General features: G+C 43.3%; 1 protein-coding gene across 5 annotated transcripts in view; it reads left to right on the top strand.

Annotated features, from left to right (window-relative positions):
• The first annotated feature begins 5,246 nt into the window (after positions 1-5,246).
• The window catches only part of znf423 (zinc finger protein 423), a 206,765-nt gene continuing 184,573 nt past the window's right edge, over positions 5,247-27,438 (top strand). For 3 of the 5 annotated variants that reach the window (XM_076732309.1, XM_076732307.1, XM_076732311.1), the window contains exon 1: positions 5,267-6,546. In XM_076732309.1, the coding sequence (XP_076588424.1) occupies positions 6,507-6,546 (40 nt within the window). In that variant the 5' untranslated portion in view covers positions 5,267-6,506. Of the gene's footprint in view, positions 6,547-27,438 lie in introns of all 5 variants that reach the window. The other 2 variants (XM_076732310.1, XM_076732308.1) reach the window with 1 other exon arrangement.

Genomic DNA, 27,438 nt, shown 5'->3' with positions numbered 1-27,438 from the left:
TTCTGGTTCTTTGGAAATCAATAACCATCTCCTTGGTCTTGGCCACGTTAAACAGCAGGTTATTTCTACCTGACCATTCCACAAAATCTTCCACCACTGCTCTGTATTCCTCCTGTCGTCCATCCTTTATACGCCCAACCACCGTTGAGTTGTCTAAAAACTTCTGTAGGTGGCATAATAAAGAGTTATACTGAAAGCCTGAGGTATACAAGGTGAAGAGAAAGGGAGACAGAACAGGCCCCTGTGGTGCTCCTGTACTATTTTCCACGGTCTCCGACAGAACGTTGCCCAGTCAGACAAACTGCGGTCAGTCTGTCAGGTAGTCACTAATCCAGGAGATTGTGGGTGAATCAAATCCCATCACTTGCAGCTTCTCACCCAGGAGCAGTGGCTGAATGGTATTAAATGCACTGGAGAAATCAAAGAAAGTCATCCTCACAGTGCTGCAACTACAATCCAGGTGAGAGTGGGAAAGCTACATCAGGTGTAAGATGGCGTTATCCACACCCAGATGGGGTTGGTAGGTGAACTGTAGAGGGTCCAGTGATGATTTCACCTGTGGCTGGAGGTAGGCCAGGACAAGCCTCTCCAGCACCTTCATCATGAGTGATGTGAGGGCAACGGGTCGGTAGTGGTTGGGGCCAGATGGAAATTTCTTCTTTGGAACAGGAACCACACAGGACATCTTCCACAGCACCAGGACTCTCTACAGGCTCAGGCTCAGGTTGAAGAGGTGTCCCAGCATCACAGACAGCTGGCTGGCACAAGTCCTCAGGACTCTGGAACTAATGCAGCATCTTCAGCTGTCTTCTTACCTGGCCTGCAGTCAGGCAGGGGATGATGCTAGTGCAGGGGGTGCTGTGGGGGATGATGGGGCATGTGGGAGTTGAGTTCAAGGGGGGGAATCACCAGGGAGGGTTGAGGATTGGAGGGAGAAAACTTGGGCAGACAGGGATTATGAAGGCCGTTGTGAATAGTGCTGAGGTGTGAAGGGGCGTGGACTGTAGGGCAACTCCTGGCTGTGAGCTAAACCTGTTGAAAGAGTGGTTTAGCTAATGGCCTTCTCAAGGCTGCCAGCTGCTGGTCTGTCTTTTGCCATGAGATCATTTTGCCATGATCTCCTTCATTCCTGTCCACACATCCTTCACTCTGTTCTGCTGGAGTTTGGCCTCCAGCTTCCTCCTGTAGGCATCTCTGCTCTGCCTCAGCTTCTCCCTCAGCTCCTGTTGAACACTCCTCTGTTCTTTTTTGTCGCCTGACCTGAAAGCTAGTTTCTTCTTGTTCAGCAGACTTTTCAGTTCACTGGTGATCCAGGGCTTGTTGTTGGGAAAGCAGTGCACTGTCTGGGTTGGCAGTATGGTCTGTTCACAGAATTTGATGTACTGATGAGATACACTCTGACAGGCTGTTGATGTCCTCCCCACGTGGCTCACACAACACATTCCAGTCTGTTATCCCAAAGCAGTCCTGCAGTGACTCATTTGCCCTCTCGTGGACACAGGCTGCCTCTGGACAAGAGGGACATACCGAGGTGTTAACAAAACCAGGCCGTGATCAGCTCTGCCTAGGGGGGAAGGGCAGTGGCAGTGGTATGCATGCTTTGCATTAGCACACAGTAAGTGTAGTGTGGCATTGTCTCTGGTGGGACAGTTGATAAACTGGTTGAAAGTTGGCAGAGTTTTGTCCAAAGTATTGTGGTTAAAGTCTCCAGTAATCACTAAACCTGCATTTGGTTGCTGCGTTTGTAGCTCTGCTACAGTGGAGTGGATGATGTCACGTGCTGCTTCCCCGTCAGCCATCGGAAGGATGTAAACAGTGATCATGATGGCAGACGTGAACTTCCGAGGCAAATAATAAAGCTGCATCCCCAGAGCTAGCAGCTCAATGTCCGGGCTACAGAAAAGTTCCTTAATGGTAACATGTCCGGGATTACACCACTTCTCATTCACAAACAGCGCAATCCCTCCTCCCTTCTTTTTACTGCTCCGAGCCACATCTCTGTCCACCCGCGCACAGCTGAGGCCGGGTACCTCCAGGCTCAGGTCCAGGACATCTGAATGCAATCACGACTCCGTGAAGTCCATTAGGCTGCACTGTCTGTCCCACTCCCATCTGTATGGCCCTCCGTTACAAAGAGTGTAAAAAGTAACAGAAAGGCCACCAGAACGAACATCGCGACAGTTACCAAAAACGCAGTTAAGAAACAGAAATGAAAAGAAATGGAAGAAAACACACTAAATGAGCAAAAACGAATGAAAACGACGGAGCTACTGCAACAGGGTGGCAGCTAGCACAGCACCATCTTGCACATGTACAAGGGACGAACTGACAAAGACCAAGGGAACACACAGACTTACATAGACTGGCTAGGAAGGATTATTCAGACACAAGTGCAAACAATAGGTGAATCACACAGGTGGGAAAACACAGGAAGTAAACCCATGACACATGAGGAAAACCTTCAAAATAAAACACGAAATAACAAAACTAAACAGCCCAGATCCTGATACCTGAATCCAAAACCCCATTTTTGGGGCTGTAATTCTACATCTTCCCTTGGTTTATTCCATCGATGTCCCATCTGTGTCAATTCCCACTGAATGTCTGCTGGCCAACTATTCAGTAGCTGATACTTGATGTTCTGTTACTGTTTATATAAAGAAGCCAAATCCGTGCAGAGATGACAGAGGGTGTAATCACTAGCTATGTGATTGAACAATACGACTTTTAGAAGCTATTCAGACGGGGGCCTGTCCTTGACCCTTAAGGAGCTTGTAATATGGGCTTTTTCCCACTCTTTGTGTTTACCGGCAGAATGAGGAGGGGGGACAGGGTGGAGGGGGGACCAACCACTGTGTGAGGGCTCTTGCCCCTCCATGCCAGTGGCAGTCACACTGGGGGAGCAATGTGCATTTACACACACACACACACACACACACCAAACACAGAAATGCACACATGGGTGTCCTGGCGTGTACTCATTCCATGGGGAGGGAGAGGTGAAGGTTGGAGGGTGAGGCAGAGAGAGAGGGGTGTGTGGGTAGGGGCAAGGGGAGGGCACAGAGACAAGAGCCCCCTACCTTCACAAAGTCAGTGGGGGGTCAGTCTTAAAGGCTGCTCTGTCTCTCCATGGGAGGATGGGAAGGGGGGTGGGGGGCAGGCAGGCTCAATCTGTGGTCCTGCTGGTCAGCACAGGGAGCTCCACGTTGCCCAGTTATCCATGACAACAAGGGGGAGGGGGGGGGGGGGGCAGAGACAGAGACAGATTGCAAGATCGAGAGAGCGAGAGCACATGGAAAAGCTCAGCTGCAGTCAGCGAGTGCTCAGTTGGAGTAGAGTGTGAAGAACAAAGCGTACAGTGATTTTCATTTTTTCCCTCTTTGTCTGCTCTATATTGTTCTTCTTTTCTTTACTGGACATAAAGGAGCTTTGAAGAGGAGACACAGACAGACACACATATGCATGTACAGACTAGTGTGGCTAATGGAATTATGTTTATACAGTAAGTCAAACGGTTTATTTTCACTGTGACAGGAAGTGCCCTCCAATGTGCAAACAGTTTCCAGAAAAAAATGGGGATCAAATGCTCCTCCTTGGAGGGGCACATCCAAAGCCATAGCCCATAGACAAGGGCAACTGGGGACAATTGAGGACACAGGTTTTTTTTCCCCCTTTTGAGAAAGCACCTCAGCTGATTTTAAATGGATGTTACATCACTGCAACACAGAGGTCTATGTTCTTGTATGCCCATGACTGGATAGAAACAGACGTTTTATGTGATCTCAATCAAAAGTGTGGAAAATGTTCATTTTGCACGGGTAAGTTCTGCTCAGCCTGACTCAATAGGCTTAAACTTATCCTGGGAGACACTGTCCTGAAGAAATCCACTGCAAATGAGTGAAATAAGAAACTGTGTATAACATTCCAAAACTGTACACAAATCCTGTGAAGAAATTTTATGGAGGAAATGGAACATAACAGGATAAAAGCTATGCCTTTGTTTCCTGCAAGCTTTATTATTGCTATCCCTGCCTTAAATATTTTCTTCTGAATTCTTGAATGAAAACACTAGATATAAAATGTGTTACTCTGCAAAACGTTAGATTTGAACTTGTGTCTGCATTGAGACTGAGGTTGGACTTTGTACAAACTGGCCCACATGCTTCCACATAATACCACCAAGTCTCTCTCTAATGTTGCCAGACATCAACTAATTTTGACCAAAACACTGAAACCAACTTAGCTACATTTTTGCAGACAAGATGAATGGCTGCTTATGGACAAAATATAACTTCCTTAACAGTATATTACAAGTGACCACTAATTTGAGGCTTTTATGGTGATTCAAGCTGACCACAGCTGCTGATGACAAGGTAAACTTAGACTCATTTAGGTGAAGATGTGTCACAACTTGCTCCACCCAACGAACATCTCATGCATTAGAGGACAATTTAGGAACTTTTATTGACCTCAGCATGTCTTCAAGAAATTACAATGTGCATGACTATACTGTAGGTATGTTTCTGTCCAACAGCTGCACCAATATTAGGTGAATTTTCATGAAGCAGCTAACAAAAAGAAATTCCAGGAAATGTGTTTCCCCAACCACTGGTATGAAAATATTTTTAAATATTTAAAGATTCAAATCAAGAGTGCCTTTAACCTTACAGTAATTGTAGGTACATGGTGGCAGTTAAATGAATGAATGAAGTTGTTTCCTCTATCCACTCAAAATGTGGTGTTTTCATTCACTGCCCTTTGTATTGCTTTGGAAATTATGATTTTCCTATGCCTAAAAACAAAATGAGTTCAAAAAGACACTTCTGTCTCAGCTTGCCTGTAATTGGCCTAAGTAGCAAAGCCACAAACAGAGAGGCATGTTATTAAATGCAGCACAAATATTTAGTACAAATACAAAACACTATTGTTGCTGCAGGGGCTTGACAGTGACATGGAGTGACACTGGTTGCTGGCTGATAGCACCATTCCCCGCAGCTGAACAGTGCTCAAAACTAATTATGCCTACCTAAGCATGAGGTGATATATTCATTCAGTCACTTGTGCTGTTCAGCAACCCTCATTTTGTTTGTCAAACTTTTTGACCTTTTGAAATTTAGAGCCTCTTCCACATCCAACTTTAATCCAAGTCCATATTTTCCCTGTCTCCTCCCTCTGTATTCTCAGAGTCCCTGTTGTAGTTGTACCGGTCGGCCACAGCTTGGCGCTGTTGCCTAGCTCTCCCCTATGCCTCCCCTCTCTCTCCGTCAGCCCAACCTGCCTCTCTCCTGCCTCTCTGCCTCAGCCAACCCGGGCTGTGCCGAGCTGCTCCCTGCGGGATCAGAGCGCTCCCCCGCCGGGACCCTTCTCTCACATCCCCCTGCTGGGACGCGGCTACATTTCCAGCCAAGCACTGCCTGCCTTGGCTTTATTATGTGTGTCTGCGCCGCAGCCCCGCCAGCAGAGGCAGGCAGAGGAGGAGGAGGGAGACTGGTAGCCAGAGTCAGGACAAAGAAAAAGCAGGGAGACAGAGGCTAGCGAAGGGTTAGACTAGTAGAAATATTAGGCTGCTATCAATACCGCCGGTAGGGCATTGAGAAATATTAACAAAAAGAAAGCGTGGGTGGTAAAAGCAGTATTCCCCTCGAGGTGGAGATGCAGGGGAAGAGCGCAATGTCCATGCCACCAGAACACCACCACCACTGCTTAGCGTAAAATAGCGGAACGGAACACAGGAGGCTGGTTGGTTCGGGTCGGTGCCGCTTTCCTGGAGATAAAAGAAAAAAAAAAAAAACAGACTGAAATAGTTTAGAGTAAAAAAAAAAAAAAAAAACAACCCACAACGAATATACGAGGAGCGCGGAGAAGAAGCCACGTTTCATTTTTTTGACTGCAATTTGCCAGAACATTGTCGGTCGCTTCTCATCACCTGGATCGTCACGTACCGTACACTTGGACGGTGTCCCTGTCACTTTCTCTCAATACCGCGCAGGACCTGCTCAGGTGTTTGCTGCGCGTGTGGCGGGCAGCTCGCGCCCCGGTCCGCTTGTGCTGGAAAAAAGGTCTGAGCAGCAAGAGCACCCAGGTTGCACAGCAGAAAGCAAAACGCGTGCGACTGAAAGAGAAGAAACAAAAAAGCAAGGTTGTCGGTGTTGCGCCGCGCTGTAACGAAGAGAGAGGGGATACCAACGGGAAGTTGTGCCGATTATTCTACAGGTTGCGCGAGACCGAGCGAACGTTGAGGAAGAAAACGCTTCAGTGGAATCTCTCCTTCAAGCCGCTTCACTCCCGATGTGTTGGGTTTGTTCTCTTTGGACTAACGAGCGTTTCCCACTCTGAGACCGAAGCTGCCGCATTGCAACAGGCTAAGAAGCAACAAAGCAGCAGCGAAGTGAAGGAAGAGGGGGAAAGATAACCCGACTGTGTCCGCCTGTATGGTTAGCTGAAAACACGGAACGGAACAAAAGCAAATAGAGAGTAAAATATAAACAAGCAGGACAAGACCAGAGATGTCGAGACGAAAACAGGCCAAGCCACGATCCGTTAAAGGTAAGAAACTGTTTATGTTGAACCTCATGTGAACATACACTTCATTCCGGAGTGGGGTAGCTAAAGATGCAAAACCTTGACCAACTCTCTAAATTAAATTTTGTCTTTCCTTCTCAGGGATGTAGTCACTTACTTTACAGCAGAGCTAAATCTCTGGCTTCGACACTAAAAATTAGTGTATTAGCTAACTTTTACTGTTGGCTCACTAATTGTTTGCAATTGGTCACAAGAAAAATGCAAATAAAGGGTACACTTTTACGTTTCCTTGCTTATTTTTATTTTGCTGTCTAGACTGCTAATTGTTTCAAATGGTAACATAATCATCAGAAATGTGCATTCAAAGAGCTGCAGCTTAATTTTTCTGGTCCACTTGGCTAATTGTTTTCAATTAGCTGCCACACTGTCAGAACTTGAAAGAATTCTCACTGCTGTGGCGTTTTCTGACCGTGTGTTATGCTTTTGGATCAACTTGTTGTAATTGACTTGTGTAAATGTCAATGTAGCCTGGACAGTTCCTATGTTGTGATGTGTTATTTGCATCTCACCACTGCTTTGTTGTGGTACATTTGACTGTTTCATCCTAAATCAAATTTTTTACATTATGTGTCTCTGTAATCACTCTTTTCACACTAATATACAGATCAAAATTGGATCTTAATTTTCTCTGCAAATGTTGAAATTTTCAACACCTTAAGGCAGGAGAAGGGCATTGCTGGACATTAATGTATTTAGTCTTAGTTTTTGAATAGTTCTGTGAATATTTCCTATTTCTTAGGGTTTTCAGGCCTCCCTTTCTACTTTAAAAATATACCTGGCAAGGTTGTGCACATGTGAAGGCAAACCATGGAATTTACAAATTAATTTTCCTTAATCTTCCTAAAGAAAAATCTGAATTTATAGCATAAAATTCTTATGTTAAGAAGCAGTATTCCCCCATTACCACAAGATAGTATTCATTGCAATGCATGGGTGAGTGGACATCATGCATGAGGGCATGTGGTGGCCTTGGCCTCCATGCTTCCTTTATGGGACCCAGATGGGTAACGAGACGGGCTTACCATGTGGTTTCCACCCCCTCCCCCAATTCCCCCATCATATAGGCTTTCCCTTTCTGTGATTGTCTGGGAAGCGAGCTGATTTCTGATAGTGGTTCAAACTGGGTGTTTAGTTTGAGTAGCAGCATGACTTTTATTGGAGAATTTCAGCCTCTTGTGCAGTTTCTGAAGTCAAGCCAGTTGTATTTTGAAGGAAGACTTAGGATGTACACCGATCAGCCACAACATTCAAACCACTGACAGGTGAAGTGAATAACATTGGTCATCTTGTTAGAATGCAATGTTGTGCTGAGAAGTCTTGGGTCCTGCCATCTGTGTGGATGTGGACTTTGACATGTACCACCTGCCTAAACAGTTGCAGACCAAGTACCCCTCTTTATGGCAATGGTATTCCGTGATGGCAGTGGCCTCGTTCATCAGGACAACGCACCCTACCACACTGCAAAAAAAGTATGTTAGTATTAGTGTGTTTAATATTGACTTGGCCTCCAAATTCCCCCAATCTCAATCCGATCAAACATCTGTAGGAATTGCTGCAACAGATCCGATCCATGAAGGCCCCACCTCACAGCTAACAGGACTTAAAAGATCTGCTGCGAAGGTATTGGTGCCAAATACCACAGCACACCTTCAGAAGTCTTGTGTCCGTGCCTTGATGAGTCAGAGCTGTTTTGGTGGCACGAGGGTGACCCACAGACAGGTGGTTTTAATGTTGTGGCTGATCAGTGTAACGCTCACCTTTACTGTGATCTTGCGTTAGAATCTGGCTCATGATCATTATGTCACAATCTGGTACTGCCACTGTTTTTGATCTTTTTGTATTCTCTTAAACAGTATAAAACCTGGCATTAAAATAGCCACAGAACCCCCCAATTGTAAATGTGTTGATTGTACACATCTACATATGACAGCAAAACTATTGTGTAGACATAGTAATTAACCAGAGTTTGATAAAGTATTAGAACAGCCCTTTTAGATTACTTTTGTCTAAATCGATTAAGCAGTCAATTTATTGTTTCAACATTTTTTCAGAGTGGTATTGTATGAATATTGAGTTGATTTCCACTTAATCAGTATGTGCAAGATGTGGTTGAATGTGGTTGTTATTGCCCCCCGCTGTAGTGTTGTTGATGCTCGCCGCAGTTTGTCAGTGAACAAATCTGCTGCTGTGGACCGTGAATCTGTCTGCTGCTGCTCTGTCATTGCTCTATTGCTCTGTTTGTGTGTGTGTGTGTGTGTGTGTGTGTGTGTGTTCATGCTTTTGCTTGCAAGATCCATATTCTTGTGTTTGCATGCATCATGTACATGAACACTTTGTGTATCTGTGTGTGTGTGTGTGTGTGTGTGTGTGTGTGTGTGTGTGTGTGACGAAGGCAGCCTGGTCTCAGCAGCCTGGATAACCACAGCTTAGCTTTAGTCAGGCAGCCAAGCGAAGCAGAGTGAAGCAAAGCTGAGGCGGACGACCACCACTCTGTGTGTATGTGCAGCAAAGGCAACACACTCCTTGTATTCTAGCTTGCGTAGGCTCCATGTGTTTGGTGTTTGTGTACTCATGCATCTGTGCGTGTACATGCGTGTTGCTATCTCCCCTCCACACCTTGCCCCACAGACAGCTTGGCAAGACCTGGCATTGGGGGAAGATGGAGAGAGGCATGGAGGAGGAAGAGATAGAGATGGAGGAGAAGGAGGGGTTGAAGGGTAAAGGGGGGAGAGAGAAGGGGTGTTTGGGGGCAGCACAGCGGCACATAGCAGGTGAGTGGGCAGGGGGGAGGGAGTAATGGAGGCCAGGACGAGGTGAGCGTCGCCAGGGGATTATCTGTGTTTTCATGTTCTTCTGTCTTTCACCTGCTCACCCAACTCTGACTGGCTGGCTGGCTTAGGGGCTTACTGGCCAGCCAGGCATGCCAAAATAATAACAAATGCCTTCCTCATCCATCTTCTGCATTAGATTTACACTAACTCAGAGTGGCTCTGGAAAGGATTGTTTTTTTTGGAAATGAAATTCCTGTTTTGGTTTTCAATTCAGTTTTCCTGAGTAGTGAGATCATGGACGGGGGATACACTTGCCTCTGACCCTCATATTCAGTGTTTCAGTTGTTTCAGATGGAGTTCACTGCTTTTACCTTACTTTAAACCCGAATTACTTGAAATGTGTTGCTATCAATAACAACCATGTTGCTGGCAGGTTTTTTTTTCTTTTTTAGTTTCCTATTTACAGAGTCTGAGTGTGACATTTAGTATGGTCATGTTCTGTAAATCTCGTCTGTTTCTTTTTTCTCTTTATGTCTTATTTCTCATTGTTAGGCAGCATGAACAAACATTTTATCGAGGTGTGTAATTGTTTATTGATTTTTCAAATATTAGTATTATTTCCTGTTTGTGTACAGTCTGTAAAGGCTGCAGAGGCTGTACTGTATTCTGACAGCTGCCATTAGGATTGCAACTTTATTAAAATGCAACCTGATTTTAAACAGTTCAAATAAGAAAATATTTCAATGCAGGATTGTTAGAAAAGCAATTTATTTACAATTTACAGAATTATGAAGTTATGTTCTTTTATATACCAATCTAGTCAAACAGCAAGGTCATGGAAAGATCTGATGAAAACGACCACAGCGAACAGCAGCATAAGTCTTCTTATTACTACTCCTCCGTGTTTCACCACTGTGACCAAGATCCTCTAATTGATTGACTTGACCAGTCTAGCCTTTACATTGATTTTGCCTTGTTAACAATGGGGAACTTGACTAGCTGAAGTTTCATATTTAAACACTAATGGTGCAATGGAGGTCATGAAACTAGCTGATGGGGTGAGAGAAAAGGAGAGTTGAGCACGAGGAAGAATTGAGAAAGTCCAATGTCTCTGTTACAAAAATATTATTTCAGTTGGATTAATCTGTTTCAAATGTGTCTTTAGCGAAGTGAGGCAGGAAAAATCTCCTTCTCTGTCTGCACCAGCAGCCTTGCAATCCTTTCTCTCCCCTTCTCTCTCTCTCAGCTCTTAGCCCCTTGAGTCTCTCATGCATTATGTAGTGATGATTATTACTTAATTACACATTAATAAATCCGCTTCATTTGCAGGACATTAAGTGGGAGTTGAGCACATATGACAGGGAGATGGAGGAGTGTGGAGAAGATTGGAGAGGGGGGGAAAGAGGGAGCTGATAGGAACACTTACTTTTTTAGCATTTATTTGGTTTACTTAGAGTGTTGTTTACAGTCAGTGGAGCCAAAGCAGTCCTTTGACCAAGAGGGAGAGAGGCTGTTTTGTGTGTTGAGCTGAGTTCTTCTGGGCTAATGACATTGTTTTCACTCATGCTTTTTTTTTTTTTCCATCTCTCACTCTCCCTCTTTCCCTTTCTCACCTCTTTACATCCCTTCACAGTTTAATTGATCCCACCACCATCTATCAGTGTGTAGTTTTTCCTGTGTAAACATGTTTCATTTGTATTAAGAGCTTTTTGCCTGTATTCAGATAACTGACTTAATGTATAGTAACACATGAGGAAAAGCAGAAACTAGAGAGAAGAGAAGCTGGAACCAGCAAATGTTTGATATTTTTGCTTAAGAATAGCTGCAGTTTCTGTCGATCGAAAAATCAAATAATGGCCTAATCATTTCAGCATTACGTCACCTTACTTTTCAACACTGGTTTGGGCTACATGATAATTCATGTAAGTATGTGGGTTTAATGTAATAAGAAACTGTGGGATAGTAATTATTCATTGCCTGGAGTTAAAATTATTGTCAATTAACCGTTCAAGACTTGAAATTAAAAACTGCCAACCCGCCAAATGTGGGTAAAAATTAATTGTGGTGGGAATGTCATCGAGTAGCCAATTTAATGGTTGCTGAATCTAATTATGATACTCTTACAAAGGCAAAATAAAGCTGACCAGTGCAAACAGAAGAAAGTTCACTTATTTTTGCTCATGAAAAGCTTTGGAACCTAGTATCATCGCAATGTCTGACAGCAGCATCAGTATGAGAGACTTTTTGGTATGTTTAAAACAGTAAAGTTAATCTCTCATTTCTCTTCACCTTCATCATTCTCATGTCTGTTTCTTCTTTCTCTCTCTGCCTCTCTCTCTCCCCATCTGGCTTTACCATTAGTGTAGTTTAATGTCACCCTTTGGCAGAGAACAAAAGACTTTCATAGGACGACTGGCTCTCATAAAACTCAGATATTCTACACACGTGGCTTAGATTACTTGAAGACAAGAATGTTTTTTTTGCAGGTACATCTGAGTGTTTCAGTATTGGAAGGTACCGTGTATACCTTCTTGCTCCTATTGCTGCTAAAAATTTGACAGCTTATCTCGTTTTTTGTGCAGATACAAATAGTCTCAATGCACCATGCAATCAGTATGTGTACAGCACACAATTGAACTGTTGATGTTCACTCAAGGAGAACCAAATTACTCCATAATCCAAGGCTCAGAGTAGAGCAGAATTAAGAAGAGTATAGGTAATTATCATGGAAGACATCTGACAAGTCATAGTCTGACTAGAACGGGTGTAAATGAGAAGATTAACTATGGTTGTATTACATTGAGCTGCTTCAGTTTCAGGGTCCTGTATTGTGCACGTTTGCTCACAGTCATAGGACACTTTAATAAAATTGAGCCATCAATAATGTTATTAGTTACACCCATGCAAAATGTCTTCTGTGAAAAAAGAAAAGAGTGGAGTGCTGTCAAACCTGTACTCTTATCTTTGCCTGGAAGTCTCAGCCAAGAATCCCAGGTATTTCACCAGAACATACATTTTTTGCCTGACCACCCAAAAGACTCTTTCTGATGTTTACAAAGTGAACAGAAAACCTTATTTTCATATATTGTGTAAATTAGGTGGATGGGTGCCATCCAATAAAACACAGCTAACTACAGCTTCAAACATTACCGTAAAGTTAAATCAACACCTTTATGACAGTATCAACAATAATAAACAGCTGCACTGTATGTATATGATTGAAATACATTTCTGTTGTCTCAGTGTATTGTATGTCTTGTGATCTGTCTCATGTCGTACATCTGACTGCAATTCGCTAATGTGTTTATTATCTTTTTGATCCTGGGAAGGCTATTGAAATCAGGTAAACTAAGGGAAAACAAGTACAGTGTTGTATTTGGGGATAAGTGCTGTATTGGTTAATGGTTTGACTTGATAATTACCATTTCTTTATTGGTTAACCAATGAAATTTTGGTTTTGTCTGAAGTAATGGATTGAAAAAGGTCATATCATCTGGTTGGCTTGTGTAGTTTTCCAGGTATTATGATTTCAGGATGAACAGATGGATGGAAGGATGAACTGATTAGATTTCGGTGGCCAAACATGAAGTTCACTTTAACCTTATGTAGTACATTTTTGGCCATAAATCAAGAATTCATACATTAATGACAAAATTTTATGTGTAATGAAAATGTGTAATGGGTTAGGTGGTAATGTGGTAATACAGTATTTCTGGGTACTTGAAAATAACAAATGTGTCATTGCATTCCTGTCAAAGTTGAAAGAGAAAAAATGTGTCTGTGCAATGTACATGTATAATAAGCTCCTTAAGAGCGTGTCTCCAGCACCGCTGTCTGTGTGGTTGATGATTCTATGAAAGCAATGACAGAATATTTTGTAAAAAATGTCATTTGTCAGAAAATAACCTGCCAGATTAGACTTTAAGCTATTTAGAACAATCATAATATTTAGATTTTAAAAATTGGATACTGCTCAACCCTGCCAACCCTAATGTGTCACATCAGCCAGCTCCTTTTCTGCTGCCACTCTCTCCCTCATCTGCACACCTGCTCAGCCAGCATACACCTGAGACTAATCGCAACTAGGGCTGCCATGATTAGTCGACTAGTCACGACTACGTCGACTATCAAAATCGTCGACAACTAATTTAGTAGTTGACACGTCGTTTATTTTTTTTGAAGCCTTGTTTTTCTCTCAAAACTGCCACTGTACCCTCCGCTGCCTTGTCTGCCTTTCTGTCCTTGACGCACATGCACAGTAGTGGTAATCAGTGTCAGCCGTGATGTCACCAGACTGCCTGACCAGTATCATGGCTACCCGGCAATGGAGCTCTAAAGTTTGGGGGCATTTTCACAAAACAAAAGACAAGCATGTGCAATGCAAAATCTGCAAGGCAGAACTTGCCTTCCATGGCAGTACGATGGCAATGCACGAGCGTCTGAAAAGGAAGCACGTCGTTGTGGCTGGTTCAACGTCTGACAACCAAGCGGACAGTCATCTCAGAATCAGAATCAGAATCAGAAAAAGCTTTATTGCCAAGTATGATTTTACACATACGAGGAATTTGTTGTGGTGAAGTTGGTGTATGACACACCTATTAAAAATAAGAGCACAAAATATAACAGTATAACTATATATTTACAGAAGTCTGTTTTTTGTTTGTTTTTTCCGGAAACACAGTCTGTTTTTTCAGAAGGAAGTCCAATCTGAGCGTTAATGTAATGCATAGAGTTGTATTTATGTCAATGTGGTAAGATGAGGCAGAGGTGGAGTGTGAAGAGTGTCGGGGGGGTTCTGGGCTTTGTTGATAAGGCTGACAGCAGACGGGAAAAAACTGTTCTTGTGGCGTGAGGTTTTGGTCCTGATGGACTGCAGCCTCCTGCCAGAGGGGAGTGACTCAAAGAGTTTGTGTCCGGGGTGAGAGGGATCAGCCACAATCTTTTCTGCACGCCTCAGGGTCCTGGAGTCGTACAGGTCCTGGAGAGATGGGAGATTGCAAACAATCACCTTCTCTGCAGACCTAATGACACGCTGCAGTCTGCCCTTGTCCTTGGCGGTGGCAGCAGCGTACCGGATGGTGATGGAGGAGGTGAGGATGGACTCAATGATGGCTGCGTAGAAGTGAACCATCATTGTCTTTGGCAGGCTGAATTTCTTCAGCTGCCGTAGGAAGTACATCCTCTGCTGTGCTTTTTTGATGAGGGAGCTGATGTTCGGCTCTTGAGGTCCTGGGAGATGATAGTTCCCAGGAAGCGGAAAGACTCCACAGTGTCAATAGTGGAGTCACAGAGGGTGATGGGGACAGGTGAGGCTGAGTTCTTTCTCTTGTCCACAACCATCTCCACTGTTTTTAGAGCGTTGAGCTCCAGGTTGTTCTGGTTGCACCAGGTCACCAGATGGTTAACCTCCCACCTGTAGGCGGACTTGTCGCCATCAGAGATGAGTCCGATGAGGGTGGTGTCGTCCGCAAACTTCAGGAGCTTGACAGACTGGTGAGTGGAGGTGCAGCTGTTTGTGTACAGGGAGAAGAGCAGAGGAGAAAGAACGCAGTCCTGGGGGGATCCGGTGCTGATGGTCTTAGCGTCGGAGACGTGTTTCCCCAGCTTCATGCACTGTTTCCTGTCAGACAGGAAGTCTGTAATCCACCTGCAAGTGGAGTCAGGCACGCTCAGCTGGCAGAGCTTCTCCTGAAGCAGAGTTGGGATGATGGTGTTGAAGGCAGAGCTGAAATCCACAAACAAGATCCTAGCGTAGGCTCCTGCGGAGTCCAGGTGCTGGAGGATGAAGTGGAGGGCCAAGTTGACTGCATCGTCTACAGACCTGTTGGCTCTGTAGGCAAACTGCAGGGGGTTCAGGAGAGGGTCAGTAATGTCTTTGAGGTGTGAGAGCACAGACGGTCAAAGGACTTCGTGACCACAGAGGTCAGGGCGACGGGTCTGAAGTCATTAAGTCCTGTGGTCCTTGGCTTCTTGGGAACAGGGATGATAGTTGAAGACTTGAAGCAGGCTGGCACGTGACATGTCTCCAGTGAGGTGTTAAAAATGTCTGTGAACACTGGAAACAGCTGATCAGCGCAGTGCTTCAAGGCGGACGGGGAGACAGAATCCGGTCCAGCTGCTTTCCGGGGGTTCTGTCTCCTGAAGAATTTGTTGACGTCTCTCTCATGGATGGAAAGAGTCGTCACTGAGGTGGGGGGGGGGGGGGGGGGGGGGGGGGGCTGTAAGGTGGCTATTGGTGGAGGTGACTGGAGCTGGAGCTGTTGTCTTTCAAAGTGGCAGTAGAACTCGTTCAGGTCGTTGGCTAGGCGTCGATCGTTGATGGAGTGGGGGGCTTTAGGCTTGTAGTCTGTGATCTGCCTGAGCCCTTTCCAGACAGACGCAGAGTCGTTAGCTGAGAACTGATGTTGGAGCTTCTCAGAGTACAGTTGTTTAGCCTCTTTCACCGCCTTGCTAAACTTGTACTTTGACTCTTTGTATCTGTCTTTGTCCCCACTCCTGAAGGCCTCTTCCTTTGCCAACCTTAGCTGTCTGAGTTGGGCTGTGAACCAGGGTTTGTGATTGTTGTAACTCACCCTGGTGTGTGATGGAACACAGCAGTCCTCACAGAAGCTGATGTAGGACGTCACAGCCTCCGTGTACTCATCCAGACTGGTGGTAGCAGTCCTGAACACATCCCAGTCAGTAGAGTCCAAACGCCTGGAGATCCTCCACAGCCTCACTGGTCCACTTCCTTGATGTCCTCACTACAGGTTTGCAGAGCTTTAGTTTCTGCCTGTACGCAGGAATCAGGTGTACCATGACGTGGTCAGAGTGGCCCAGTGCAGCACTGGGGATGGCGTAATAAGCATCCCTGACTGTGGTGTAACAGTGAGCCAGAATATTCTCCTCTCTGGTCGGGCATTTGATAAACTGTCTGTATTTAGGGAGTTCGTGCGTGAGGTTATCTTTGTTAAAGTCGCCAAGGACATATGGTTGTATATGGTTGATACTCCACACGCAGTTTCTGGTCGGCGAGCATATGCTGTGTGTCCTACACGTTGGCCTGGGCGGGATGTAAACGCCGACCAGAATGAATGAAGCTAACTCACGGGGTGAATAAAAAGGCTTCCTCCATTTTGTTGGGCAGTGAACGCACGTTAAAGAGAAATATTACCGGTAACGCCGTGCATAGTCCACGCTGGTGAAGGCGCACAAGCGCGCCGGCCCGTTTTCCTCTCCTCCGGCGTTTCACTGCGTGAGCAAGGGTGAGCGCACCTTTGACCAGTATGTCCAAAATTTCCACTGTTGGGAGCAGAAATTTAGGAAATAAATCCTCTGGTGTTGCTCCCCTGATGTTCATGAGCTCTTCTCTGCTGAAAGAGCTCCGGGTACCGTCACAAAAAACAGGTTTAAAACACAAAACAAAACAAAACAAAACAACGCGTACCAACACACTGAGGCAGCCGTCCGCGGCGTCATCTTGATCTCGCTAAGCTGATTGCCTAGTTAGCCTCTAACATTAATCTAAACACTGAGCTACTTACTTATATTGATAGCTGTAAACGTTAACATTAACGACGATGATTTCATTAGCCTTACCACACATAAAAAAAGAGAGCAAGCCTTTCTCCAGCACATGTAGAAATGCTAACTTTCCTGGCTATGAACAAGAGCCTTGTGTAGATTGGGATTATATAGAGTCAGAGTGTAGTAACGTTGAATACAGTTGTGAGCACCGAGCACAAAATGCACTTTTGTTATATTTGAGTGAGACCAAAACTTAATTTTTGTGGATAATGTCTTAGTTTCAGGTGCCTACCTCTTTTGATTTTGTACTATTCAACACTTGAAAATGTAGCTGTTTCATGCCAGAGACAAATGAAGTATTTATTTTTGTGTTCTTTAGGCCAGTACCTTGTCCTTATTTTACTCAGCTGCACTTTATGCTACCTTTAAAGAATTGTTCATTAAAAGTTGAATGAACTATCATCTTAATTGTCTTTATTTTTAGTTAGCGCATACCTTAAACACTTCAAGGTGGAAGCTAACGATGGTTATATAAGAGCAGCTGCATGCTGGTGCGATAAGCTGCAATTTACATATGATCTGACTAGTCGACTAATCGCAAAAAAAATCGATGACTAGTCGACTGTCAAAATAATCGTTTGTGGCAGCCCTAATCGCAACCAGTGCCATACTGAAGTGGCTCCCTCACACTCACTCTTCACCAGATTGTTCTTAGCCCTTATGCAAGACTCTCCAGCATTTACTTCTGGACAGATTCCCCGGTATCTCAGTTACATAATGTCTAAATCAAGGATGAAGTGATTAGATTTTGGTGGTCACTGTGACCTCATAAAACTCAAGAATTCACATACTAATTATGACAAAATGTCACACAAATGTCCCACAGGATAAAATGATGAAGTGATGACATTTTGTATCTTAAAGGTCAAAGGTCAACTTCACTGTGACATCATAATGTTCTTCAACAACATCCATATTTGTAGCATTGTAGCCCACCAGAGGCTCATTGATTTTGCTCATATTTAGCTTCAGGTGATGGTTTTTGCACCATGTGATGAAGCTCTCTGTAAGTCCTCTGTGCTTCTCTGTCAAAAAATAGTGAAGACGACATGTTTCTGACTGGAAATTATTCAGTGGAATCATACAGGTCAGTATAGAGAAAACTTCCATTTCACCAAACAAACAAACAAACAAACAAACAAAAACATTCAGTTCATTTTAAAACTGTGTAAAAAGTCTTCACTACATATGAGTCTGGACAGCCATGAGTGTGTGTGTGTGTGTGTGTGTGTGTGTGTGTGAGTGATAGAGAGAGAGAGAGAGAGAGAGAGAACTCATTTGTGTGTCCAGAAAGGGTGAAGTCCCACAGTGAGGTATGTGTATGCCAGCGACAGCTCCTTATCAGCAGCCAGCCTGGTGTGGTTGTGCATGTGCGTGTGTGTGTGGGGGTGTGTAAGAACAAGGCGTCATGGGCCAGGACTGTGCCATTGTAGTGGCTTAGCTAGCCTCATTTATCAGCTGCAAACTCACTGGACCTTAACACATACACACCCCTCTGAAGACACACATTCACACACAGTATAGCAGAGCTATGTGCATGCCCATGTCCTCAATGTTAAATAGGAGAAAGATGATGCTGGTGTGACTATACACATGCATACACATGTACTCACATTTTGTCAATCCAGACCTACCTTGCCAAGCCTGTATCCTCCCGCCACGAGTCCCAGAGAACATGGACAAGTTCCCTAGAAGGCTGCTTGTGTATACATGTGTGAGTGTGTAAGCATCTCTTTCTAAGAGATTACACTGAAAAAAATTTGGAGTGTAATTTACTTAAGAAAACTTAGGAAAGTTTTTGCACTTAGAAATTGCAAGTAAATTCTACAAGGGCGATCATCAACTAAACTTTACTTGCGGATATCAGTTTATTTTACTTGCAAACCTCAGGTAATTTACTGTTGATTATTAATATGGTCATTGAATTTTACTCTCTCCTTCTTTGTAAGTTTTACTTAGACTCCGACTGCTTCAAACTGAAAAATCTCACCTAAAATCAATGGCTTTTTAAGGTAATTTTAAAATACTTTTTTAAACTTTTATTTATGGACTATGAATAAGTAACATTTACACATTTTACATAGTATTTTTCTGCAGTTTTAATTGCCTAAATTTGTTCATAATATTTTGTTTATTGAAACAATGACTTGAATGAAAAATGAGGCAACTGCTTTAATTTAGCACCTTTATTTTTCTTCAGTGAAAAAATATTTTTTTCAATAAAACATTGACCAACAGGGTTTGCATTGCAAAACAAGGTATATTTCACCCTGAAAAAAATTTTGACATGCTTTAGTGCATCTTAAAAGACATGCTTATTAGAACATTTTTTTAAAGAACAGTGTGTTGCCCTGAGGTTCTAAACATCTGTTTTTGTATCATAACCTACAAAAAGCAGAGCATCTTGACACTAAAAAGTGCGATGTTTCGCCCCTCCTTTTCACGCCCACACTCACATCTGTGACCCATTAAAAATGGTTCCACGATCAGATGAGAACCTCTGGTTTAACTTTGAAAATGCTGATCTAACTTCCCTTCCTTCTTTTCTCCTTTCCTTCCTTCCTTCTCTCCTCCCTCCCTCCCTCCTTCCCTCCTTGACCCAAAGACAGCACAAAGGTTAATACAATGGAACAAGTTGAAATACAAATTACATCTTTAAAACAGGAGAAAAAGAAGAACATAGACAAATAGCCACATAAACAACTGTGGCCTTTTATTTTTCTTTTAGTACCTTCTTTGAAAGGACAACTCTTGGGTCAAACATATGCACTCAAGCTATAAGTTTGTTTCGCAGAGACAGGATTTTCGGGGACAGCTTAAGGACATCAAGCTCTAGAAGAAGCTTTTGAAACACTTCAAAAGTGTACTTCATTTTTGGTGGGTAACTCAAGTTCATGGCATAAATGATGCCCATCAGCAGGAGACAGGCCTTTGCAACATTTCCACAGTTGTCAAGTACCTCAGTCCCCTCAACGACAATGGACACATCAGCTTTGGATGCACCTTCATCTTCTTCACATGTGTGGAAGACACAGATCCTCAGGACTTGCCCAGCCTGGTCCTCTTGAGCTGCCTCTCTGCTGATATCCTGTAAAATATATGTGAATCCATGTTCAGGTGCATAGTACAGCTTAATTTCTTGTTTAAGTTAGCATGGACAAGATGTGCTTGGCCGCTAATAAACGGTAAATGCGCTAAATCGCGCAAATTGTACAGTGTGGCCTGCAGTCGAACTCGTGGTCTGACTCGGGAACACGCCGGACCCTTGAGGTCGTCTGTAACATGCACAGACACCATGCGCGAGAGTCTGATCACGTATACCGTCCGCGACAGCCCCGATAGAAACTGACTCGGCGCGGCAAGGGCAAAGTTGTACATTCGGTGCTCACTGGCCACGTTGCATCAATAAATAAATAAAGCCACTGTCAACTTTACATTAAAGAACGTACTCGACCGTTAATAAACCACAAAACGATGGTGGAGCTCATAGCCTGTGCACTTACCAAGGGGACAGCAAGGTCCGACTTACCCAGTACTTGCACGTCCACAGGGACGTTGCCTTTAGTGACCGTAGTAAAATTAAGCTACAGTGATATGTGATGTGCGATAATGGCAAATATTACAGTTTATATTATCATATTATTACATTTAACTCCATTACGTTACATATGCAGAAAAAATCCTGAATGTCTTACCTTAAACCTGACCGCTGCAGTTGTCTTCTTGCGTTTTGGCGGACAACGAAGCGCATGCGTCCTGTATGCCCGGGTTCAAAACCCACAGCACAATACAGAACTTAGAAAATACCAAGTAGGTTTTAATTAAGTTCATTGCAATGACTATGAAACCTTTGAATATCACGTGAAAATACATAATAAAACTTACTCTTCCCACACAGTTTACTTATTACATGGATGGCATATATAGGATTTACTTAAATAATTCCTGTTCTCACAGATACTTACAATTAGAAAATAAAAATTGTGACAGTTAACCTAATAAATATTACTACACCACAAAGTCATTTTTTTCAGTGTATGATTGTTTCTTTGTCCATCACTGACTATTACTTGTACTGTATTTGTTTGTAAAGTTTTGGCTGTTTGGTTAGGTCTTATGTCCTGTGGTGTCTGTTGTTTTATTGGATACCTAACTAGTGTAGCAACTAAACATTCATTTTATTATTAGTTTTTTAATAAGTCATTCAGTCTTTCATGTAAAATATGATAATCCTCCTCAGAAGTTATTACAGCACAGAATGGTGTTGTAAAAAGTTTGACCCCAGAAGGATTCAATTTACAATGATATGCAACCATGCAAAGTAGGCAAATCTTTGCCTTTGATACTGTAACGAGCAGTTATTGGTATTTTTTACAAGGTAAATTAATTACATAATACAGTAAAGCATTAGTATGGAGTAACTGTTTAAGGCTAACCTGAACCTTTTGTCATTAATTATTATTATTATTTTTTTATATTCCTATATTAGAAATTGCTTTAAAATGCAGGTGGAGATGATTTGACTGACGAGATTATGATGTGGATATGGCCAGTAGACACCCATATCTGTGATAAATAATGTGGAACTGGTATGGGAACAGGAATAGTAGGTTATAATTGTAGGCATAATTAATTGATCCGTACCTCTTCATTTAGGGTTAGGGTTGATGAGGATGGTGATAGAGGGCAGTATTGAGGGGCTTCTCCTCCTGAAGTCCACTGTTATCTTCACAGTGTTGAGCATGTTCAGCTCCAGGTGGTTCTGACTGCACCAGAGGACCAGCTGTTCGACCTGCTGTCTGTATGGAGACTCGTCACTGTCTCAGATGAGGACTTAGACTTAGACTGCTTCTTTATTGATCCCAATTTGGGAAATTATTTTGCTGCAGTAGCAATTAAACATACAGCAAACACAGGATGTATACACAATTATTTAGAAAAAGTAACAAAAAATACAAACAGGAATAAAAATATAAATATAACTAAGTAAAACTAAATATGGTTATACAATATGTATTATAATGTACAATACATATTATATTATAATAATATCATATTTGCAAGTAGACCGAATGTTCAATATTGCAGTAGTGCAGATAATATGTAGAAGTGATATGTAAAATGACGATGACCGTTGTGTTGTCTGCAAACATTTAACAGATAGGTCTTCCCAGGTGCAATCATTCGTGTAGAGGGAGAAGAGCAGGGGGGAGAGCACACATCCCTGGGAGGCTCCAGTGCTGATGGTCTGGGTACTGGATATGATTTTCCCAACCTCAGCTGCTGCCTCCTCTCTGTCAGGAAGTTTGTTATCTACTGGCAGGTGGAGGCTGACACAGTGAGCTGGGTGAGTTTTGAGTAGAGGATTTATGGGATTATGGTGTTGAACGCAGATCTGAAGTCCACAGACAAGACCCTGGCATATGTCCCTGGGTGGCTGAGGTGTTGCAGCATATAGTTCAGTCTCGTGTTAACCATGTTCTCCACTGACCTGTTTGCCCGGTAGGCAAATTGCAGGGGGGCCCAGCAAGGGGCCTGTGATGTCTTTCAGCTGAGTCAACACCAGTCTCTCAAAGGATTTCATGACCACAGATGTCAGGAAGACGCAGCTATAGGCGTTTAATCCTGAGATGGAGGATTTTTTTGGCACTTGAGGTATTATGGAGCATTTGAAGCATGAGGGAACTTCACACCACTCCAGTGATTTGTTGAAAATTTGTGTGAGGGTCGGTGTCAGACAGACAGACAGACAGACAGACAGGACAGACTTTCAGACAGTAAGCAGACATGCTGCCTGGGCCTGATGCTTTTCTGAACCTTTGTCTCTTGAGGAGGTGACACACATCCTGTTCACAGATCCTGAATGCTGGTGGGGAGTCAGTGGGGAGAATTGCATGGGGTGTGAGTGGTTGTTTGATGTCTGAGCGGGTGTGGGTGATGGGTGTTGATGTCGGTCTCTCAAAATTGCAGTAGAATGTATTCAGGTTGTCAGCCAGTTGATGGCTCTGAGCTGTGTGGGCAGATTGTCTCCTGTTGTTGGTAATGTCCAGCACTTTTCTCCACACTGCTGAAAGGCTGTCTTCCAGCTCTTTGGTGTAGCACCTTTTTGCTACTTAAATCTTTTTTGTCAATGGCTTTCTGGCTTGATTATTCTGGACTATGCCCCCGCTTCTGTAGGCCTCCTCCTTACCCTGGCAAAGCTGCCTGACTTTAGCCTAGATCCATGGTTTATTGTTGTATGTGCAGAAGGTTTTAGTTGGTACACACAAGTCCTCATAAAAACTAATGTAAGATGTTACAGTGTTAGCGAGTTCAACCAGATCTGTTGCAGCAGCCTCAAAAACATGCCAGTCAGTGCAGTCAAAGCAGGTCTGCAGTTCCAGTTTTGTGCCAGTGGTCCGTCTTTTCACAGTCTTAATTACAGGCTAAGCAGATTTCAATTTCTGCTTGTAGGTCGGAAGAAGATGTACTGAATAGTGACCGGAGAGCCCCCTAACGCAGGTCTGAGGTGGAATGTAAACACAGAATAAACGAGGAGAACTCCTGCAGTGAATAAAGGGGTTTATAGTTAATGAATGTAGTCTCGAGGTGAGAGCTGCATGACTTCTTCAACACTGTGACATCTGTACACCAACCTTCATTAACGTAGAAACAGATTCCATCTCCAATGGTTTAAGCTCTGTTACGTGGTTCGCTCAGACAAGGTAAAAGCAGGGCAGATGGAACGCCTGTCTGGTGTGTGCTCATGGAAACAGGTTTTAAAAAAGTACTGTGCAGCAGATCTGCAAAAGCCCCTGTTTATTTTGTTGACGAACAGCAGTTTGTCCATCTTATTAGTAAGAGAGTGGACATTGGCCTAATGTAAAGACGGGAGTGCTGTGTGAAATCCCTGCTGTTTCAGTGTAACAAGAGCTCTGACTCGTTTCCTCTATTTGTATCTCCTGCAAATTACATACAGAGCTACTGCTGCCCCAACAGAAGTTCAGAAAAACTTTCTGACTTTCTGAAAAGTGGAGAAAGATCTGACCAGTAGATTCCAGTACCAGTAGATACCAGTGTTTAACAGTAGCTCAGTAGAGTATCAGAGAGGGACCACTCAAAGCAAAAAGACAATAAGAGATTGTAGTGTGTGTGTGTGTGTGTGTGTGTGTGTGTGTGTGTGTGTGTGTTGGTCAGTGCAAGCCAATTTTAAAGCACAACTTTCTGTCTTAGACTCACATTTGATGAGCAGTCTGGGGACTAGCACACTCTCCTCTCCCTTTTTCGAAATAGAACTCTTACCCAAAAAATGCAAATTACTACATTTGTAAAAGTATTGAAGTAACTATCTAAGATAAGAGCTTTCAGAGGGAGAATAAAATCTATAGATACATTTCATGTTTACTGACATCAGCCTGCTGGAAAAAACGAAAAAGAAATTTCCTCTACTAAAGCTCATCCACTGCGTTTTCTTTGTTTGGCACGTATGTGTGGCACTGTAGCTTAAATGCATGTTTCCTGTAGTCTTATATTATAATGAACTTTGGCACTTGAGATGCATGGCTCTGTGAGCAAGATATTCCTTACTGCACTTTTGTCAATAGAGATTTGATATATTGACAATTTAGCACTTGGCTCCCATCTTGTCTGAATCGCTGCCATGTTTAAAGCCTGAGTTGATTGATTTTTTTTTTTTTCATCCTTGGGACTAAAATCTGTTACTGACCAATACTAACAAAAGTGGGGGAAAGGATTAGGATCATTAGTTTGTTTCTGAATTGTAAAGCTGGAACCTCCTTAAAGAATTTCCCAAATTAATCAATAAAGTAAAAGTCTAAGTCTCCATTTTTTACACCTAGAAAGTACAGTTAATACAATACAGTTGACCCAAAACCTATGTTTAACCTCAGTTTTAATATAAGTTGTAACAAGTACTACGCAGAAAGAAAAAAAAATCCATGAAAAAAGTTATTTTGAAAATGAAAACTATGTTTTGTGTTTTGGATAAGATGCTTGGTTATATGTCTACCAAAACAAGCAAACAAACAACCAGCGATGCTCAAAGCGTACACGCGCTGTGTGTATATTTTTCTTGTTACTCCCAGAAGGAGCATGACGAGCAAGTTAATCTCTCCGCTAGCAATGCAGCATAGCTCAAAGCTGTTTATTTCCCTTTTCCTCTATGTCTCCCTCTCTTATTGTCTCCTCCTGTAAAACCTAATCAAGTTTGTATCAAACTAAATAATGCCTTAGCGTGAAATTGGTGTCTTCAGTCAAAAAACACTCCCCAACCTTCAGTACAAGAGAAAGCAATTATGTTATGTGAGTGTGTGTGTGTCCCAGTCTGTTATGGTGAGTGCAGACTGCTGGGGGAACTTCTAGTTCAGTTATTTCTGGAGCCTTCCCCAGAGTTGAGGTACTCCAGAGGAATGCTTTCCCTCTGCTCCTGCCCTCTCTTTCTGTCTCTGTCCTACTCTTTATATTTCTCCTCACTGCAGCTCTCAGTCCTCGCCTATCACCTTTCCTCTCCTCTTACTTCTGTGCCCTTCCTAAGTCTTTCTCCACACTCTATATCTTTCTGTGTTCCCCTTTACTCTTCACTATCCTTCCTTCTTTTCCCTCCGCATCTCCTCTGCTATCGATTCCTCTTCCCCCACACTTTTTCTGACAGACAGAAAAACAAATGTCAGATCAGAGAATCTCTTTAATCTCAAGCTGTGTTGTTTGGCCCTGAACATAAACTGTGTGCCTGTGTGTGTGTGTGTGTGTGTGTGTGTGTGTGTGTGTGTGTGTGTGAAAATTAGTGTTCTGCTCAGTAGCTGCACTATACAAATAGTGTGTTTATGTTATATGCTGTTGCGGCTAAGTTCGGAGATGTTGGGAGGTTGCATAGCAATTTAGTTGGACAAAACAGCATGCTTTAAAACCACGATGACAAGAAACAGAAGAGAAGTATGGAGAAAAATGGGTGAAGACATCAGCATAGTTCAGATGAAAATACAGAGGGCAGAATGACAGAAGTGATGTGAAAAGAATAGCAAAAACTATGACATTAAAATCAGATAGTAGAAACATTTCAGATCAAAAGAGAGGGAGAGAAAGAGAAAAATTATAAGCGTGGAAGAGTAGAAAAGAGAAAAAGCAGAAAGACAGATAGAGAGGGTGATGAAGCTTGTCTGCCAGGCTTTGTGTGGTTGTTGTTCTTTCTCTGCCATCCAAACCCTCTGCCATCCATCTAAGCCCTCTGCTACCTCTGTCCCTTTACACACACTCTCACAAACAAAAGCACACACACACACTGATATTGTCCCAAACCCCAGACTAGCCTGGTGTTTCTGGCCAATGGCTCAGTGCTTGGGATGTGTGTCTGCATGTGTGTTTATGTATTTTAAGGCTGTTTTGTTCAGAATGCAGGCAGGCAGAGAGAGCGGTGTTACAGCTGATAAAAGTATTTGGTTAATCAGCTTTTGTGCCCGTCCCCTGACTAGAAGTGCTTGCTTATGTGTGTGTGTGCTTGACATAGGCCATTGAAGTTAGGGGGGCTCCCAGGGGAGGGGCTGGGGATGGAGATTGGCATCAGCTCTCGGCCTGCAGTAGCGTCACAAAGTCGTTCCTGAGGGACAATAAGGGCAGCCAATGAGAGAGTCCCTTTGGAGCTATAGGAAGAAAGCAAGTTGGGGTGGGGAGGTGGGGGATATGAAGTAGGTTGGGGGGGACTAAGAAACGGAGGGAGGAAGGGAGAAAGTGAGGAGGCAGGGCGAGAAAAGGAGTAACTAATGTGAAGGAGAAACAGAAAGATAAAGAGAGATAGAGAGTCGGATGGCAATTACCCTCTTGCCTTCTGTCCAGCACCAGTTGTCTATCAGTCTGGCCCTCTGGGAAAAGAACCAGATTATCATTGGTTACATTGGCCCACATCCCGCCTCTGTGGGCCGCCTGGCCAATGCATGATTGGTCACAGTGACCTGCTTGTCAAAGAGATCTAGGAACACCAGAGCCTTAGGCTGACTTGGGAATAAATGGCCCTGATACCATGCTGTGTGCATGCGGGTGTTGTTTAGGTGGAAAGAAGAAGAAGGGTTTTCTTATTGAGGCTATAATAGAAGGAAGAAGGAGAGCAAGTGGGACTGTGGTAGAAGAGGGGAAATGCAGAGGGAGGTGTGGAAGAGAAGCAGAGAAAAGGAGGGACAGAGGGACAAAACAGAAGTTGAAAATGGGTGCTGAGAAAGATGAATTTTTAGAAAAAAGCATGAAGAGTGAGCAGTGGTCAGGGGAGAGGAAACAGTTTAGAGATGGAGGGAGAGAGAAATAGTCAAGAAAGATGACAGTATATGGGTCATGAGCAAGGGAAAACAAAAAGTAAGGAAGGGTGGGAAAATAGATGAGGGTGTAAATACAGGAGGAAAAGATGGAGGTAAAGAGTGGAGGGAGAGGTGTAGCATTGTACTGATTCGTAGTAGTCAGTGCTGTTTGCTAAAAGAGTTGCAACACTCTTTGATCTCACCACCAATAGTTCCAAAACAAATCCTCACTGTCAACC

Source organism: Chaetodon auriga, chromosome 6 (assembly GCF_051107435.1).
Source record: "Chaetodon auriga isolate fChaAug3 chromosome 6, fChaAug3.hap1, whole genome shotgun sequence".
Taxonomy (NCBI): Eukaryota; Metazoa; Chordata; class Actinopteri; order Chaetodontiformes; family Chaetodontidae; genus Chaetodon; species Chaetodon auriga.
The sequence above is the reverse complement of the archived record's forward strand: the minus strand, read 5'-3'. Positions and strand labels throughout refer to the sequence as shown.